The sequence below is a fragment of the Magnolia sinica genome, chromosome 4, assembly GCF_029962835.1.
Source record: "Magnolia sinica isolate HGM2019 chromosome 4, MsV1, whole genome shotgun sequence".
Classification (NCBI taxonomy): Eukaryota; Viridiplantae; Streptophyta; class Magnoliopsida; order Magnoliales; family Magnoliaceae; genus Magnolia; species Magnolia sinica.
Window position 1 is genome coordinate 21520850 of NC_080576.1, and position 18694 is coordinate 21539543.

Genomic DNA, 18694 nt, shown 5'->3' on the forward strand with positions numbered 1-18694 from the left:
TTGTTAGGGGTGTTGATGGACCTGGTTAGGCCCAAACCTACCCTGGGCCAAAAAAAATCCAGCCCAAACTTGGTCCCAGGCCACCAAGCCCTAATTTCCACCTGGCAAATATCTGGCATCTTCTTCTTTGAAGAAGCCGGGATCTTCTTCTTCATGGTTGGGATCATTTGATTTCTTGGAAGGAGTTGCAGAACAAAAGCCATGGCAGACGAGCAGCTAAAGATTGAAATAAGAAGAATTGATATATATAAATAAATAAAAAAAAAGAAGCAACGATTACAGTTTGAATCTCGGTTTTCAGAGAGAGAGAGAGAGAGAGGGAGCAAAAGCCACGGCAGACGAGAAGAGTTAAGATTGAAATAGCAACGAATGGTGGATTTTTTGAAGTTAAAATAAAAAATAAAAAGCTGGCCGGGCTGACAGGTTGTTTGTACATGGTCCAAGCCCGGTCCCGGGCTTGAGTTTTAAGCTTGCGCCCAACCCTCAGGCGCCCAAGGCAGGATAGGCCAACCTGGCCCAGTGACAGCCCTAATGATGGCCCATCTATGTTACTTAAACATGAAAGTGGGCTAAACAACCATATCCTGAAAGAAAACAATAAAAATGACAAGTCTCTTCTTCGGGTTTTTTTTCTTGCTATTGCACTGAGAAAGTTAACTTTTTTAAATGGCTATAGATTTTTATCATTTATTATTTTTTTATTTTTGAAAGTTTGCTATGAAAAATGAAATACTGAGAGCGGAAAAAAGAATGTGTGATCTGGTGTCAAGAGCATATATCAATTGTCATACTGTCTTTCAACGGCAACCTATGAAGAGAGGGACTGAGAGAGTGCGTTTTTAAATCTGGAAACTGGACTGAATGAAGAAGGTTTTTTAAATGGCTGTTGGCTGGTTCTTAAGAAATAGTTAGATACTGATCAGTTGGTTTAGATGCTTCTTTGCTATAACCAAACTACTACTGAATGAATGTGTGCGTTTTAGGTTCTTCATCTCTGTAACCACTTCTACTGAATGAATGTGTGCTTCCAATTTCGTCCTCGTCACAGGCGGGGAGGGATCTTACTCCTGCCTGGTTATGGGCATGTGTTCCCAGATTCTGAGCTTTTTGCCAGCAATGACTGCCAACTTATGCTGATCTGATACAATGATCTAGATTTTCTCAGCCATCTTATGCTTTGGAATTGAAGGTTTGGGTTGTGTGCGGCATTGTCCCGGTGCCAGAATATGCACTGTTGCTTGCTGGGGAGTTGGGGTCGCAGATGAGTGACACTGTCAACGAATGTTTCAAGAGAGGCATTGTAACAAGCCTCTGTACCCAGTGCTCAGGTTTTCAACTTTTGTGAAGTAGGGGTGCTTAACTGTTGATTATTATAGATGGCTTATCTTAAAAAGCACCTCGGATAATAGGAGGCTAAAACCACCTACCAGTATTGAGTTTCTTTTTGGTGCATCTACTGTTCAGCGTGGCCAGTCTTAAGGGCATTTGAACCTTCTATATCCCTTTGATGTGATGCTCCACCACATGCATGCAGTCACATGACAATTTGAGTCTTGGGATAATCATATAACATGTCTCCGAACCATACCTAGCCATTGTATCTAGTACATGTAAGACATTCTCACTCAAAACTCCTGTACCTTTGGACCCTCACTCGCCAGCAGCAATAGCCATTTTGAACGCTCTCTTCATATCTGCCAATGGAACGTGTGCAAAATCTTCATCTTGTGGGCCTGTGTACCAATACATACATACTCAAACCACAGCATCATCAAACTAACCTGACTTTTTGGGCCACGAAATATACATGATGGGATCACATATGGTTCATTACACTGCCAACTAGTCTAGCTAAAATGAACACATTTTTGGGTGCCTGCCAAAAAGGCCCTTTAGCTTTCAACCGAAATTAGCTTCCAATGAAACTCTTGCTACTGTGTCATCCTAGTCATCCAAGCAACTGTTCTGTTTTATAGTATAAAATTGGGTAGTGGATCAGATGAGGTAGCCAGGACAGTCTAAATGGAGGGCTTTTGTAGCTTGACCAAACCTTGGCAGGGCCCATCAGATAAACAGTCTCGAATACAAATGGGTTGGATAGGCTTCCTGAAAGGCAATTAGATGGGTCCTGCACCTGTAATTAAAGCTCACCTACTGAAAATAGAAACAGAGAATGAAATAGAAACAAAGCCATCATTACTTATGTAATACAATCAGCAATGGAGCCCCAGCTCCCCACGTCCTGCTCAGCCATAAAATTTTTGCCATATGGCAGAGATGGCCAAGTGCACCTGGAATCTGACATGCTTCAGGTAGGATGTCTAAAAGAGTAGACCAGAAACCAAATCCTATTTTAATTTTACAGTTCAACTGTGCTGCAAACATGATTTCAAAGCCTAATGAGAACAGCTCAGTTCAGTTGGTCTTCTTTTCTTTGACCTTCTCGACAGATGAATCAGTGTCCTGAATGGCAGCCACATCAGCGTTAGTTGAGCCACTGTCTTCATCTTCACCCCCAAAACCAAACTCATTTACACGTTTCCTGTCAACCGGATAAATCCACCTCTGGTAGAGATATATCAGGAAAATAACATCTGCAGTTCCAAAACAAAGTTACAAAGTGATTAGATACACGGGGGGGAAATGAGGTATTATGCAGCAAGCATTCTTTCTCCAATTGAGGAAAAAATAAAGGCCTCTTCCTTGAATTCAATAGAATTGGAAAATTTCTGTCAGTGGCATGCTGCTGAACCTGCATCTCATCTATGGCAAAGACTACGGTGGCATTTGAACCATTTATTTTAAGCAACCCATCCACCTTACACATGGCATATACCAATGTTATTCCATTGTGTTGTGAAAATTATGCATGGAGCATATAGCCCAATACTAGTGTTTGGATGATTGGAGACCTGAAAATTTCCATCTCAACCATCCATGGTACAAACTAATGTGATCTTCAGGCCATGCTTCATCCACGATGAGGCCTGAGTTTCTATTGGTGTGTAGGTACACCCATAGTTAGAAAAATGCCATATGGCAAAAATCAGTACGGGAAATGTTCAGGCTTAATTCGGTCTTGATCATTAAAAAGACGGTAAAAAAATCAGTCCAAAAATGGGGAAAACACCAAAAATAGGGGGAATGAAAAGTTTGGTTTAATACGATTCCAATTCAATAAAACGGAATTAAAAAATGGCCATGCGTGTGCATGAGTTGTCTAAATAAGGTTAAAGTTTAAAAAAATCACTTAAAATGATTAAATTTCTAAATGCACAAGCAATTATGTATATAGGTAATTGAATGGTGGGTTGATATTATTCTTTGCCTCTACATTGCATCAATGATGGCAACCACCGGTTTCAATATTTAAATCACGCCCTAAAAGTTTTTTTTAAATAAAATCACGTTTTTAAAATAAAATGTGTTTAAAATTATTATTAAAAAAAAAAAAAAAAAAACCGTCTAATTTTATTTGCCCGAAAAACTGAGGTTTTTTTCCTATCTTCTAAAAAATACAAAGTTTAGAACATTTAGTCAATTACAAGAGTTTTTTTTTTTTAATAGTCTTTCTAACAAGGGTACAACATGGGCATGATGGATTGGCTACCAATTTCTAATATGGTCCCAAAGCCACAGCACTGTCAGCTAGAAACAGTTACCATTTCAAACAAGGTTGATTATTCACTTTCACAGTAGGATTTCTACTCGAATTGCATTTAATAAGATCCAACACCTGCGATATCCCAACTATGGTTGGCTGCCAGTACAAACTGGCATTTGTTAGCTAAGACCCATAAACAAGATCATGTTATTTAGAACTCACCATCTCGGAAAACGGAGAGCCGGTGTAACATCGGCATTTTGATGACAAAAGCAAATAGATCATCGATGATGGTGTTTAGGAATTTGTAGGTCATCTGTCTCCAGGGTAGATGAGCAACTGATTTCAGCTTATAATTTATGAACAGTTGTGGGCACATCATAATAAAACCTGCAGCAAGAACAAACAGTAATCACCCATGGCTTTATTAGCTAAACACCAAGGGTTCAAGGGAGAGTATTTTGGATGGTAGTTACAACATTCAAACTCTCATACAGAAAATAATGTGGCGTTGGCTCAATCAGATAAAAGACCAGCACAAAATAAAAAAGAGAACTCAATTTTCTTTCCAAAACTGGGATACTAGTTTTGAACTTAGAAATTTCAGCGAGTACTCAACCAACTTTCAAGTCACAGGCATCCTTCGAAAAAAACTTTCAAGTCACAAGTTACAGTCTAATCTCAGGTCCTCCAACACACAAGGTCAGATTTTTATAGCATTGTGGAATGATTGTCAAATACTTCATTGTGATTACAGAGAATTTTGGGAAACTCGAGCATCTTGGGTGTTGGTAGATTATTGGGAAGAGGAATAGTCTCCTAGTGGTCACATAGGCATGTGCTATCATTTGTCTGAGTTTGGGTGATGCTAGGATCAGTTGGAGAGCTTCTTCTAGCTTGGCATGGGGGAAGGGTGGGAAGAAGCAGCTAAAGGGTGTGGAGATGAACCTTACTAACAGGAATTTGGGCTTTGTGTGTGTGTGCGTGTGCGAGGGGGGGGGGGGCAACGGAGATAGTTTTAAGGAGAGTGAAATGTGAAGTCCTTGATTGGGTAGCAATCATTCAGGGTTAGGGTGTGGCTTGGTTTGGGTCTTGTGGATGCATGTCCCCTTTGAGTATGAAACATCATCATCACAGCCTTGTCTCAGCTACTTGGGTTACAAGAGGGATGCACCCAGGTCTTAGCATGTAGGACTAACGGATGGATTATTTAGGGAGACTTCCCATGGCATCGTTCTTTAGGCTAACATGAAACCAATGCCTCAAATGATCACCTACCTCTGCCAAATTTCAAGCTGATGAATCTGTCCCCACCCACTGTAGGTTCCTGTGTGGGGACCACCATTTATATGCCATCCGTTCACTGTGTGAATATGCCTGCTTACGTCCTGTAGAGCCCACCATGTTGTTTATATGCAATCTAACTGGTTCATTGTGTGCGCCCCACATGGATGAAGGGACAACCTAAAACTTAGGCCCTTACACAGCTCAGGAGGGCCACAACATGCAATTTAATGGCTCTAGGCATGACTTTGCGCTGTTCATGACAGTTTGGCCTACTAGAGTTCTGGATCTGGATGATGTTTTGGACAATCCTTTTTTCCTGGACAGGGCACCACTAATGCACGGTCTGGATGCCTAACAGTGGGTCCCACGTACATGTATGTACAGTACCTCATTTTCTAGACAGGGCGCCTCTGATGCAAAGATGCCTGGCACACATCACAGTGGGCCCCATGTACCATGTGCACAGAATAATTGATACTGTGGAATTATACATGGGTGTGCCTGTGTGTGCGTGCATGTAGAAAAAAGTAAAACTCATTCATCAACTCTAAATTTGGCAGTCTACTCTAACTCAGCAAGGATCCAATATTCCAAACTCCAATTCTAATAAAAACTGAATGATTCAAAACCGGCAATAGAGAGACAGATTTGGTAGTTGCCTAACATTGCTATAACAGACCTCTAGAAAGACTAGGGGAAGTTATGATAGTGAATAATTCAAGTAAGCTCAATGGCCAAAACAAAAAGCGCCCAGCTGAGCTTCCCCACTTATATATGTGACATGGTCTCCAGAAGCAGCAGGGAATGTTAGTGGGTGTGGAAGCAGGATAATTAAAATTATAAATAAATAAATAAATAACTCAGAAACTGAAGTATCTTGGAACCATGAGATTCTAAAGCAAGAGCCATGCTGCAAGAGAAGATTCATGCAACTCTGTGAAACAAAAGCCTGCCTTGAAAATAGAGATTGAATTGCAATCCCAAATTTAAAAACTCAAAATTTGAAAGAAGAAGATTCTAAAAAAAAAAAAAATTTTTAAAAAGGAAAAGAAAAGAAGAAAAAGAAGAAGAAGAACTTACCAAACATGTACACACAGCTTGTAAGGGAAGAGAGTATCCAAGAATACCAACTCTTGTGGCGCTCATACATGAGAGAGTAGATGGAAGAGCATGCCACAAGGAGGAAAAGAACATAGGATAGATACTTCATAGCAAGATCATCATACTCTTTTGTTTTATTTTGGGCATAAGATTCACGGTCTCGGAATCTCAACATGGGGATCGTTCTGCTTCTGTCAATCTGGAAAAAGGGGATGAGAATAAGAAATCTACAATCCAGTAGTTGATAGCTACATGTCTAAAAAAAAAAGGGAACAGCAAACTATTTCTGTAAACTGTGAGTTGGAATACAGAGAAAGAACTGATTGTGTTTTCAAATATGCTGTCAAGAACATGGTAATTTTAGATTCTCTATCATGTCACAGTCTGCAACACACCATATCCAAATTTCACACTAATGCACATTCAAGCAACATGCATTTTCTCTACCGACATACCATATGGGGAGCTTGAGGATGATGATCATATATTCGTCATAAAAAAGAAATAAATAAATAAATAAGCTTATGGAACCGCATTGGCTCTCTACTAGTTACTAGGGATGGGGATCAGCTTTTCTCCATCTGAATAGTGAGTATTAAAAAAACGCTCCATTGATTATTGACTGATTAAAAATATCATCACTCGCAAAAATTGACAAATGATTGGGAATTCAGCCAGCTCAATTCACTCAGTATAGACAGTCTCCAAGTACCACATCTGAACTCAAACTATCGACGTTTAAAACGCAGAGCGGAGCGGACAGTCAGACTGATTTTGGCAGAACCAGTCATAATGGGTTGGGTCACTAAAAAAACTGTTTTGGGGAATTGACCATTCATTCAAGCCGCTCCACCCAACTGATACATCCGTCTGGGTCAGATTTCAGTTCTCTACAACTGGCTCGATTGTTTTTAAGAATAAAAAGCAATACAAGCAAGGTTCGAATCTACAATCTCATCAATAGGACAACACATTCCACCATGCCACAAACACACTTGTTTTAAAACCAGTTTATATATATATAATTGCCACCTATTATATATCTTATTCATCCCAGATTGCAAATGGGTATTGTGGGTCAGCTGGATTGGACCGACTTGTTTTGACTGAATCGCCCATAGAAACAGGTCGGGGTCCAATATAGGCCTTAAAACATTTTCAATTATATAACCCAAATGGATGAGTTTGTACAATGGGCACACTTTTCACGGACTCAACCAAGTCAAACTCAGAGATTGAAGATCATTTGTCCGAGATAGGTCTGTGTTTTACAATTTTGACCATCAATGGAAGACTTATCTATTCGAGTATACCATGCTTAGCTCCTCCCTATACATCATTAAGATCCCTCCAAGCTTCAAGCAGAAGCATAAACTATACCTCAATGTGCATGGCCTTCCCAATTTTCCAAAATTCAATGCAGCAACCAATGCCAGAGCTCGCAAGGATCATCCAGGAAGTATCGTTGTCAAGTAGATAGAGAAAAACGATCATCTGGCAGATAAAGCTAACGACAACTGACTTAGCGGAGAGTCCCTCCATGGACTTGTTTTTGTTCCAAAACTGAATATCTGTATCCAAAACAGACACCAATTAAAGCATTAATAAAACAGAAGCCATTGTGGATTGATTGAAGTGATATAAAAATATAAAAAAATAATTAAAAAAACCTTCAAAATGCAGTCATAGCCTACCATTCTTAAATGCCAAGAAGTCGAACACCGAATGAAATAAAGACACAACCATTGTAATCACCAGGAGATATGGATTTCCTTCCAAGAATACCCTCTGACATGAGAAAGAACATAATAAATTGAAATAGCTAGTAAGAACCTTGAAATGCCTCTACCAAAATTGCATAATAAGACAGCATCAACAAGATGCAATGAAATTGGTTTGGGAACTAATATTTGACACAATCTGGATTGCAGATACCCATTGTTGGGTGGGAAAAATCAAGCCTCCTCAATGCGTGGAAGAGAGTAGATGCACATGTTGTTATGGAATCATCTTTGAACTTTTATTTTTGTTATTATTTTAGCTTATACATTTTTGAAGTCATATCAAAGAATTGTGCATACGTCTATTACACCCACCACATGTTTTAACCACAGTTTAAAATATTGTCCAAGATGATGGGTATTGTGTGATGCAATTATGCAAATCTTCAAGGCCCTCACAGCATTTGTGGTGCATGTCTAGGGCCCTCCAAGAACACAAAAACAAAAACAAAAGAACAAAAAACAAAAAACAAAAAATCATCATTATCCCAACTAATTGTAGTCAGCTACATGAATTCTATTCCACCATCCACTCTATCAAGAACCATGTCCTCAGTTAAGCCATAGACCATCATGTTTTTTCTTACTACCTCCAGCCACATCCCTGTGGACCTTTCCCTTGTCCTATTAGAGCCTTCGGTTTGAACCAACTCTCTCCCAAGTGGTGGGGTTCTTGGTCTTTGTTGCACATGGCCAAACCATCTAAGCTAAGTTCCCTCAAATGGAATCATTTCTAATTCTATTCTTCCTCGTCTTGCCTCTCATCCATCTCAGCATCCTCATCTCAGCTAGGCTCATCCTATGAACGTGTTGTTTCTTGACTACCCAAGAAAATAGTAATAATAATTATTATTATTATTAAAACAATTCTTCGTCTAAAACAGATGAACATGAATGCTACTTCATCTACACCACTGTTTTAAAAGCGTTGCTACGTAGCACGTAGCGTACACTACATACATAGCATAGCCTACACTATGTAGCGTTCGTAAATAGCATGTTTCCCATGTAATGTATGCTACATGGCTGTAGTGTACACTACAAGCTACGTAGTGCATGTTACACCATACTCCAGTTTTATTTTTTTTATTTTTTTAATGTTCTACTTGTATGTTAATTTAGCTGTAGATGTAAAATGTTGGTGACCACCACTCACATGTGACAATGATTTAGAGCTATCCAGACTATCCAAATGGTGGGTCCTATTGTTGATGAAGAATATCTGTACATGTACACATATCAGATAGTCTAAACCATCTATACAAGGGCCTATGCATGTATTGCTGAAGATTTATGAGTTTTCTAAATGGTGCCTAACTCACATACTCACATTTTCTCAAAATGATTTAAAAGAAATGGGTTTCAAAAGAGAGTTTCGAAAGCCCTAATACCCTCGACGGCAAGCCCTCTTTCCACCAAACTTCTTCGATTCTTCCAATCCAAGGAACCATTAGAGACGAAAAATTAGGGCAATGATTGGCCCTGTGAGAAGGTCTTATAGCTGAAGTTGCATGGACATTGGAACCCAAACAAAGAAGAACTTCAAGATTCCCCATTTTAAGCTCGTACGGCTGTGGAACTGAAGATTTGCATTTTTTTTTTAATTCATTTAAAGCTAAATACAGGTATTTCTTTTACTCTTTTATCTCAGTTAATAACTTCTAATTCATTGTGATTGATTTAATATTGATTTAGGGAGTATTTTCATTTTTTATTTTTATTTTTTTGGGAGGGGGGTGTGGTAATATGCAATATTATAGAATAAGCTTGTTCTACAACCATTTGTGCAGTGTGTAGTGGTTATCCTGTATAGTGTCCACGTGATGATAGTGGTGGTCGTGTTTTCTATGTTGTGGTTGTCCATTGTTTTTTAGGGTTGATAGAACCACCATGCGGGCCACCGCTCCACAGTTGGTTTAAATATAAATGGATTGGCTTTTGATAAGTGATAATTAATCACTTGTTTTGCACATGCTTTTACATGAAAAAATGAAGCATTTCTTAGGCATTTAAAATAAAAAATAAAAAATAAAAATTTGTTGTTTTTTTATTTATCCTTACTATTTATCATATTTTTATATTACTTTGATTAAAAAAGAGAAGTATCCTGTAGCTTACGCTACACGCTATAGAGGGCCGAACGCTACACAATACAATACGTGCTATTTTAAAACACTGACCTAGACACAAGAACGTGAGCCTCTCCAACAGCCCAAGTACATAAGAAAGTTGATAGGTGGCAGACAGATGATTGTAGAACCTATGCCAATCTGCCATTTAAGGGTCAATCCAAATTACTAGGAGAAAGGCTAAGATGATAAAATTGATGATACAATCCCCAGCCTAAGGATCTGTATCATCAACTAATTAGTTCCTACAAGAGGGATCCAAAGTGCAGTGATCCAGACTGTTGACCTGATGGAATCCACCTTGGATAAAACATGCACAAACCCTTTGATGCATGTTGTTATGTGTGTGTAGTAGAAGGTAAGTTCAATGGGAAAAAGAGGCAAAGACTGGCTGATAGGATCTTCCAATCAGCATTTTTTTAAGGCCTGGACCATCCACAGTGGATTCCATCAATCAATGGTTTCAGTCATCAAAATATGGACTTGTACAACTCAAGACGATGATTAAACGTATCCACAGGCTGGGGATCATACAGTTCCTCTAACATTTGAAGTATTTCATAAAATCTAAACACTGGATGAAGGAGAGTTGGACGAAAAGGAAAGGACGAAAAGAGAACTAAGCAATCTTATAAAAAGTGAGTGAGAGAGAGAGAGAGAATACGATTAACCAATAAGAAACCCAGGTAATACATAATTATTTTAGCTTAAACTAATATCTATGTACAAATAAGAACTATTGTTGCACCTGCAGGAGTTTTGTGCTCTCACTGTTGGTCCCAGGGCTGGATAAAGGAGTGTTGCATCAGGTTGGAAGCCTGTGTCAAACTTACGCCATAATTTCCAACATGAAAACAAACAAAATATGACATTCCAAACTCATGCTAGGGCATTCACAGTAAGCAACGCGCGGCATCGGAACCCAGGTGCAGTAAGAAATGGGCAAGAGTTGGCCAGGGCATCCGCCGCAAGCGACACAGACCAACAATACCTGGTCGGAAAAGGATTCATGTAGCCAACCTCAATTAATTGGGATAAGGCTTAGATGATGATGGTGACAAAATAAGAACTACCACTCCTCGAAAAGAAAGGATAATATTCATCCATTAAGGATGGTACTTTCCAAGGTAAATTGAAGCAGCCGCCTCTTCTCAAAAAGAGGTTTACGCCTCAAGCCCCTACCCAATAGGTTTGGAGCAGCTAGGGTGGCCAACAATAATAGTAACAATGAAACTGAAAACAATAACAGTTACATGAAACTTCCATCAGAGAAACTGAAAAGGACAAGTTTTCTGAGGTCCAAGAATTCAGGCACTTATCAGCGCCTACCCTCTTGACTCAAACAAGATGTTGATTTATTTGAAGGGGTTGAACTCCATCTGTAACGCCACAATACAGGAGTACTCAGAGACTCAAAAGAATCATACAACATAAACTTTCCAAGAAAAAATGATCCAAGCACTCAAATGAGTCCCTACTGGACAAAAAAAAATTGCGGTCTCATCAAGTTTTTAAGCCTTGTTTTGAATTATCGATGAGATAAGATACAGACTGGTTTAGACAGCCTACCAACATAACTGCCTTATACACAACAGTAAGAACAACAGTACCTTAAGTTGATCAGCCTCGCCTTCGAGCATACTTCCATAGCTTCGGTGAATCTGGAATGATTGATCAATCTGTAAGAATAGTTGCCACTTTGTCATGCTAATGGGACCCAGCTCTAAATTTAGCAGCAATTCGGTCACTGTATCATTGAGTGGTATCAACTTGTCCCTTAGCAGCCAAAACTCATTGAAGAAAACCGTTGGGTAGTAGTTCCCAGTAGAATGCTCAACATTCAAGTCTGAAATCTTATGGTTAAGGAAGAAAACCAATGCTATCATCATTGAATTTATCAAGATTGACCGAGATTTATTCAAGGATACAATTTAACAAGTTTATTTAATGATGCAATTTCCTTCTAAACATTTGCTAATAATATATACTATTTTAGGGACAGCGACCTGGAGCATATAATATATGCTATTTTAGTTTTTATAGTGTAAAAAATGCAATTTATTTGTCTAATGTGCACAATTCTAAATGATATATTGTCAAATAATCATTCCATGAATCACATGTGGGGAAACCAGCCTTCAACTGTGGGACAAAATCAGAGAGCATATGGAGAGAAAGCTTTCCCCTTGGAAGAGCAAATTACTTTCTCTAGGAGGCAGGATTACTCTCATCAAGGTCTTGCTCTCTAACCTGCCCTAATATTATGTCTAGTTTCCCCAAACAGAGAGGAAGGACCCAGTCTGGCATCCAAAAGCAAGGGCCATTCAAGACAACTCCCCGTGATCTAGGTGTATGTCGAGCATCTCTGACTTAGCAGCATTTATCTTCAACCCCGATACTGCCTCAAAACACACTAGAATCTTCCTCAAGTTCGAAACATCTTCTACCTTCAGCTCACAAAAAAAGAGCATGCCATCTGCATATTGGAGATGAGATATACTGCCCGATGCATTCTGCAACTGAAAACCAGAGAAGAGACCATTTTCCTCACCTTTTTGTAGCATCCTGCCAAAAGCCTTTAGCCACCACCACAAATAGGTAAGACGATAAAGAGTCGCCTTGCCAAAGACCACGAAAGCTTTTGAAATATCCTTTAGGAGAGCCGTTTACCAGCACCAAGAAAGAGGCCAACTGCACGCAAGCTTTGATCCAGCCCCTCCACTTGTTGCCACAGACCAACCTCCCAATCAAATAATCCAAAAAATTCCAATCCACATGGTCGTAAGCCTTCTCGATATCCAATTTGCAAATGAGGCCGTTTTTCCTCTCCCTGAAAATAGAGTCAACACATTCATGAGCTATCAAGAAGGTATCTAGAATTTGTCTTCCCGACACAAAGGTCCCTTGATTTTCCGATATAACTTTGGAGATGCACTCACTAAACCTAGAAGCCAAAATTTTGTACAGAAGTGCAGGAATGTCTCTAGGGACCCGTATTACGTTGATAAAGTCCGCGCTCGCCAATATGTCATTGTATTTTATGTTGTTATTCAAGTGCCCGAAATTTGTTATGGACAAGCTTGAGAAGATGAGAAGGGATTTTCTTTGGCATGGAGACACCGAAGGGAGAAAGTTCCATCATCTAAGATGGGACTTGGGAGGAGGTCTGGAAGAACCTTTCCATCTCACGAACTTGGCTCTGCTCGAGAAGTGGATTTGGACATTCGGCGTGGAGGAAGGGAGGTTATGGAGAAATCTGATCGTGACTAAATACGAGATGCAGGAGGGAGGTTGGTTTGTCAAGGTTTCATCCACTTACAGAGCTTTTGAGCATATGGAAATCAATTATGGGAATGTATCATTTGGTGAGTAGAGGCATCTCCTTCAAAGTTGGGTCGGGCTCTCATATTAGATTTTGGATGGATACTTGGTGTGGCACTCAATCGCTCCAACGTTTGTTGCCTTCTCTTGCTAGGCTAGCACCAAACGAGCATGTGTGTGTGATGCGGAAAGTGGAGTGGTGGTTGCTCATAATGGTGATATTGTGGGTCATCTGAGGGGGCCAAGAATGGGCGCTGCTTTCGAAATATCATAGAAGGGGAGAATGAAGTAATTTTCAAAATTAAAAGGCTTGTGTCCAAATGGGTGGTTTATGTTAAAGAAGTCTTAGCCTTGTTTTTTTGAGTTTTTTAGTTGTTGGGCGTGTATTCTTTCGCTTCGACGCTTTCTTAATAAATTTTTCGATATCTTTCAATATATATATACATATATATATATATATATAATGTCTTTGTTCCCTTGCCTAAGTCAGTCATTGATCGCATAGATAAACTTCGAAAAGACTTTTTGTGGCAAGAGGGCTCCTCTAAAAAGTTCCCCTTGGTGATCAAGGAGGAGGTTTGATCCCCCTATGCAGAGGGAGGGTCTGGGATAAGGCGTCTTGATTTGGTTAATGAGGCTCTCCAGGGAAAATGGCTCTAGAGGTTCGCTTTGGAGAATTCTAGTTTTTGGAGCTACGTTATTACAACAAAATATGGTTTGATCGCAGGCGGTTGGAAGACAACTTTCCTCTCTATCAGTCCTCTTTTCCTGTGGAAAGGAATCGTAAAATTGGCCATGAAAATCTTTTCAGAACTTAGGTTTGCTTCCAGAAATGGTGAGTATCGGATTTTGGGATGACCCTTTGTGTATGACCTCTTCTCTTAGGTCCTCCTTTCCGTCTTTAGCTTCCCTAAGCTCCATAAAGGACATTTTGGTGGCAGATTGTTTCTCAGGGGTATGGTTTTGCCCAACACCTGCATTCTGTCTCCAAGATGAAGAGTCCATTAATCATCTCTTCAATAGTCTTCATCTGTTGTTGTTTTTCCTCGGAGATTTTGAGCTATGTATTTCAAATGGTTGGGGGTCCTAGGGTGATGCCAGAGTATGTTGAAGGTCTCTTCCGATCATGGCATGCAGAATATGGGGTCTCCTGGGCAGGAATAACTGATGCATCATTTTTCTTTTTGTTCCCCAGTCTATTTTGGCTTGAGAGAAATAATCTATGTTTTTGGATATGAGAGCTTCTGTCAACAGAGTGTACTGCAGAGTCCTTTGTCTGTTCAGGGATTGAGTGCCTTGAGTTTTGGGGGTTTTCTTGGGGTTGACCAATTGTGAGGTTGGTTGTTGTATAGTTTTTTTTTTTTTCCCTTTTGTTGTTCTTTTTGTTGGTTTTGTTTGTTTGCTTTGGGTGGTTTAATAATATATCGTCTTTCAAAAAAAAAAAAAAAAAATTTGAATCACATTCACATACACAAGGCTCCTACTTCAATTCTTAAAACAACTTTAAATCTTGTGTGTTGATCTTCACAATAGGTCTATAGTTGGAATTTGGAAATGACTTTCTAAACTTCCTTTATGCTTTTAACAAAGATAATAGGCGGAAAAATAGAGAATCTGAAGGGAAAATATGGCAAAAAAAGGATTCTTATGCCTGCACAGGCCAATATGGGTCCATATCAACGCCGTTATAGTGGTACTAGATGCAACCACCAATTTTTTTTTCTGGCTGTTTCACCACTACATACCATATCAACCATGGTTGATACCAAGGTATTCAAAAATGGTTACATAATGATAACGGTGGGAACTGTTACACGTTACAAGGCCATAACAGCCGTTACAAAAAACAAAACAAAAGCCCATAGCAATCATGTAACAGCCATTACGAGCCCATAGCAGTCCTTTACAGGACCAATACAGTTTTCTTTTTTTTAATGGTCGTAACAGCTGCTACGGCCCACATCGCAACAATAATAACAGTGATCGTTATGGCCACTGTTACCATTATTGAACACCTTGATCGGTACAGATATGATATGGACTCGTATCAGCCATTACAGATACAATATTCTGACCCTCCAAACATGTAATGAATTCCTGAATCCAATTTGTAAAACTATATATGGGCGTAGGAATCCATCTACTGATTTTTAAAGTTCATCTAATACACTTCCAAATCTCGCCGAGAGGGGCAGCCCCTCAAGAAAAAGAAAGGGAAAAAGGTAATATGCTAGATGCATATATCAATTGTATAATGTTAAACTCACTACCTCATGGATTTGGGAAGAAGTGCATTAGGAGCATTAAACAAAGTCCGGAGATGGCTCGGCTAAGGAGGAAAACAATGATCAGGTTAAAAGGGATGGAAAACAAAAAAGATGAGAGGATCTTAAAGGACTTGGATTGAGGTGGTAGAAAGGAATATGAAGGATTGTTACACCAAGGATATGGCCTTAAAATTCATATGGGTCATCTTTCTCAACCCTTGTGCAAGATTGGGAAGCAAGTTCCTCCTCCTTAGAACTGGATGCCTCTTCAAACCCACCCGAGTCCGGGTTCCTTGAGCTTAATTTCAGTAGGATATTCTTTGTGCAATTCTAGCCCCTCAGGGATCTAAGGAATCCTAAACACAAGGATGAGACAGTTTTGGTCGCAGTAATATTGGACCCTCGAAGGGAGGCGGGATCCAGTGGAGCCTCTCTTCTGGCACTAAGAAAAGGCCTTCTCCGATCATCACATTTCCTATTAGGAAAGATAATCTAGGGATACTCTTAAGTGAGCTTCCCAGTGGCTCTCTAACTACTTCCCAGCGCCTTGGAGGCTCTCAAATTGTATCTTTGAGATTAATCAACTATAACTTCCTTTCATCTTTCCAAAAAAAAAACTTCCTTAGGAGCCCATTTCTCCATGGCTGGTCATAAGACGATGAGGCCACTTGCTGACTTGCAGGCTACCTAGAGAGGGACTCGTGACAGGGTCACTCGGTCCAGCCTCCACTTTCTTCTCATCTTACCTTTCTTTTCCCTTTTGGGTTAATAAAATCATCACCTTCCAAACAAAAAGTACAAACTGCAGTGTTTGCTAAAGAATTGCTGCAATACATTTTGTTTTTAAAGTTAGAAATCAAGGGCTCGGATCAGCCAACGTTTAGTGGCTGAGATTTATTCTAGGTTAGGATTCCCTGTTTTGAATATATACAAGGTTCTGTAGATGTCATGGTCCATATGGCTTTGAATATTGGACAAAGAAAATTAGGTTTTAGAGATAAGATATTTTTGCAGATGGAGAAAACCCTAAAAATTAGCTTCTTTGAATTTTGTCTGTTGATTCTCTTCTTCCTACAAATCGATCATACATCACTGAGTACCAAGCTTTGATACATTATAAAACAACACAAAAGCATGACATAAATTATGAAACTTCAGTGCACAACAAAAATCTGATAAAAAATAACATTTTGCGATTTCATTCCCAAAGGGCATAGAGTACTGATTGACTTGCCTGCATCAACAAGCAAATTATAGTGACAGAGTCATAAAACACTGTTGAAGAAATTATGAACTGAACAATATAATATAAAGGATACAACCAGCAATATTTGGTGGAATAGCATTATGGGGGTATCTGCAAACAACATTGCAAGAGTTAATATTTCCATACTAAATAACTCATAATAAGAAAAGAAAAATATAGAATGAATATGTTAAAAAATTAAAATAAAATAAAATAAAAACTTAGTATTTGCGCTTAAACCTCCGAAAATATGATTGGTAGAAGCATCAAATAACATTTAAGAATCAAAATTTTCTGGTGAAATAAATACTATTATCACTAGGCCTATCAGTCACATTAAATTCATCACCCACAACTGATATATGGTTTTTTTTCGACATTTGATATATGTTAACAGTTGAGTGTAATGCATGTGATAGTAACTTCCATGAACCATTTTCCTTGCCAACTTCCTAAGTTAAAATTTACTACTTTTTATGCCTTAAGGCAAATTTTATCTAACCTTGGATATGTAACATCACAATTCGATTCCTAAGATCTTTTACAAACAATGAATAAAGAAGAGGTGCAAATGGCAAAGCTTATCTAGTACATAAAGAGTCTGCTATCTTGTTAAACTCATAAAAAACATAACTAGACATCTAATCCACAAGAAAAATCCATAATCCAATATGCTAATCTGTAAGAAGCCAGACTCTTCATTTCCAGGCAGTGACGCCAAAAGAGTCACCTTCAAAAACAGGCATTATGAGTCATCTGGATTTTCATATGCATACAGCTAAGTGCTAGATTTCTCAGAATAAAGACTCCCATAAATCTCAAGAAAATGAACCATGTGATAAAATCTCATCAACTAGCTTCCAGTAGCATTTCCAACCAAACATGTGCTTGCATACTCCAAAAAATCAGAATGAATCATAAACAAACTGGAGAATCTATGCATATACATGAAGAAGCGTGTGTCATGACATGAGTGACCCATGGCCATACTTTGACACCATCAGCAAAAAGTGCAAACTTGATACCAACAGGAAAACATACCTTGTGAAGTCATCAACTAGATTAATTGTAATATTCGGTTTCCAATATGAAACCCATTCTATAGGTCCATCATCTTTAGAATCAACGAGACTTTCATCCATGGCCTGTAACAAACAAAAATCTTCAAAGACTAATAAAAAATCGTGTAGCCACAGGACAGATTACATTACAGACCAGATTTTGGAGTAAGTTGTAATTCGGGAACAATATCACGTTAGACCAGTTCTTGGAGCTGAACTTTCAAGTAATATTGGGTGAGATATGTCACAAAAATAACACGTTGACAGAACATGCATCAAGACATACAATATAAACTGATGAAGGAAGAGTGCTCTCTTATAGAGTGGGCAGCTGTGGACTAGGGTCTTTCTTCTCCTATGTGGGATGCTTTGTAATATCGTGTAGTGTTTTTCTTTGTGACCTGTAGACTAGGGTCTTGTAAGTGTCTGTATATTGATGTTCTGTTTTGTTTTGACCTCTATAATGCTCTATTATAGAGTGGGCAGCAGTCTGTCCCCAGTTGCAAGAGTGCTCTCTTTCTTCTCCTATGTGGGATGCTTTGTAATTTCAAGTATTTTTTAATTTGTGGCCTGTGGCCTATGGTCTTGTAAATGTCTGTATATCGCTGTTCTGTTTTGTTTTGGCCCTTTGGTCTTTTTAATAAATTGGTATCTTTCAAATAATAATAACCTGATGAAGGAAACCTGAGTACCTTGACATTTTTTTAATATTGTCGATTCATTAAATTATTCAATAAACCAATAGAAAAGATTCGGCCCACACACAAAGTGACCTTCTCGTCACTTAAAACATTGGACCAAAACTGAAAAGCACTTGGAGGATACAATATCTGCCAGCCATCATGAACCATCAAATCTTGGTTCATTGCAAACACGCCCGATAAAGTATCCCATAAC

The 18694-nt window shown here is 38.9% G+C and overlaps 1 protein-coding gene across 1 annotated transcript in view; it reads right to left on the reverse strand.

The window, feature by feature from the left end:
* Positions 1-2157: 2157 nt before the first annotated feature.
* Positions 2158-18694, reverse strand: part of LOC131242735 (uncharacterized) — a 28166-nt gene continuing 11629 nt past the window's right edge. The window contains exons 5-12 of the mRNA XM_058241567.1: positions 17778-17881; positions 16810-16847; positions 11513-11748; positions 7687-7780; positions 7373-7563; positions 5972-6191; positions 3827-3994; positions 2158-2594 (exon numbers count right to left, since the gene is read on the reverse strand). Of these exons, the coding sequence (XP_058097550.1) occupies positions 2416-2594; positions 3827-3994; positions 5972-6191; positions 7373-7563; positions 7687-7780; positions 11513-11748; positions 16810-16847; positions 17778-17881 (1230 nt within the window). The 3' untranslated portion in view covers positions 2158-2415. The remainder of the gene's footprint in view (positions 2595-3826; positions 3995-5971; positions 6192-7372; positions 7564-7686; positions 7781-11512; positions 11749-16809; positions 16848-17777; positions 17882-18694) is intronic.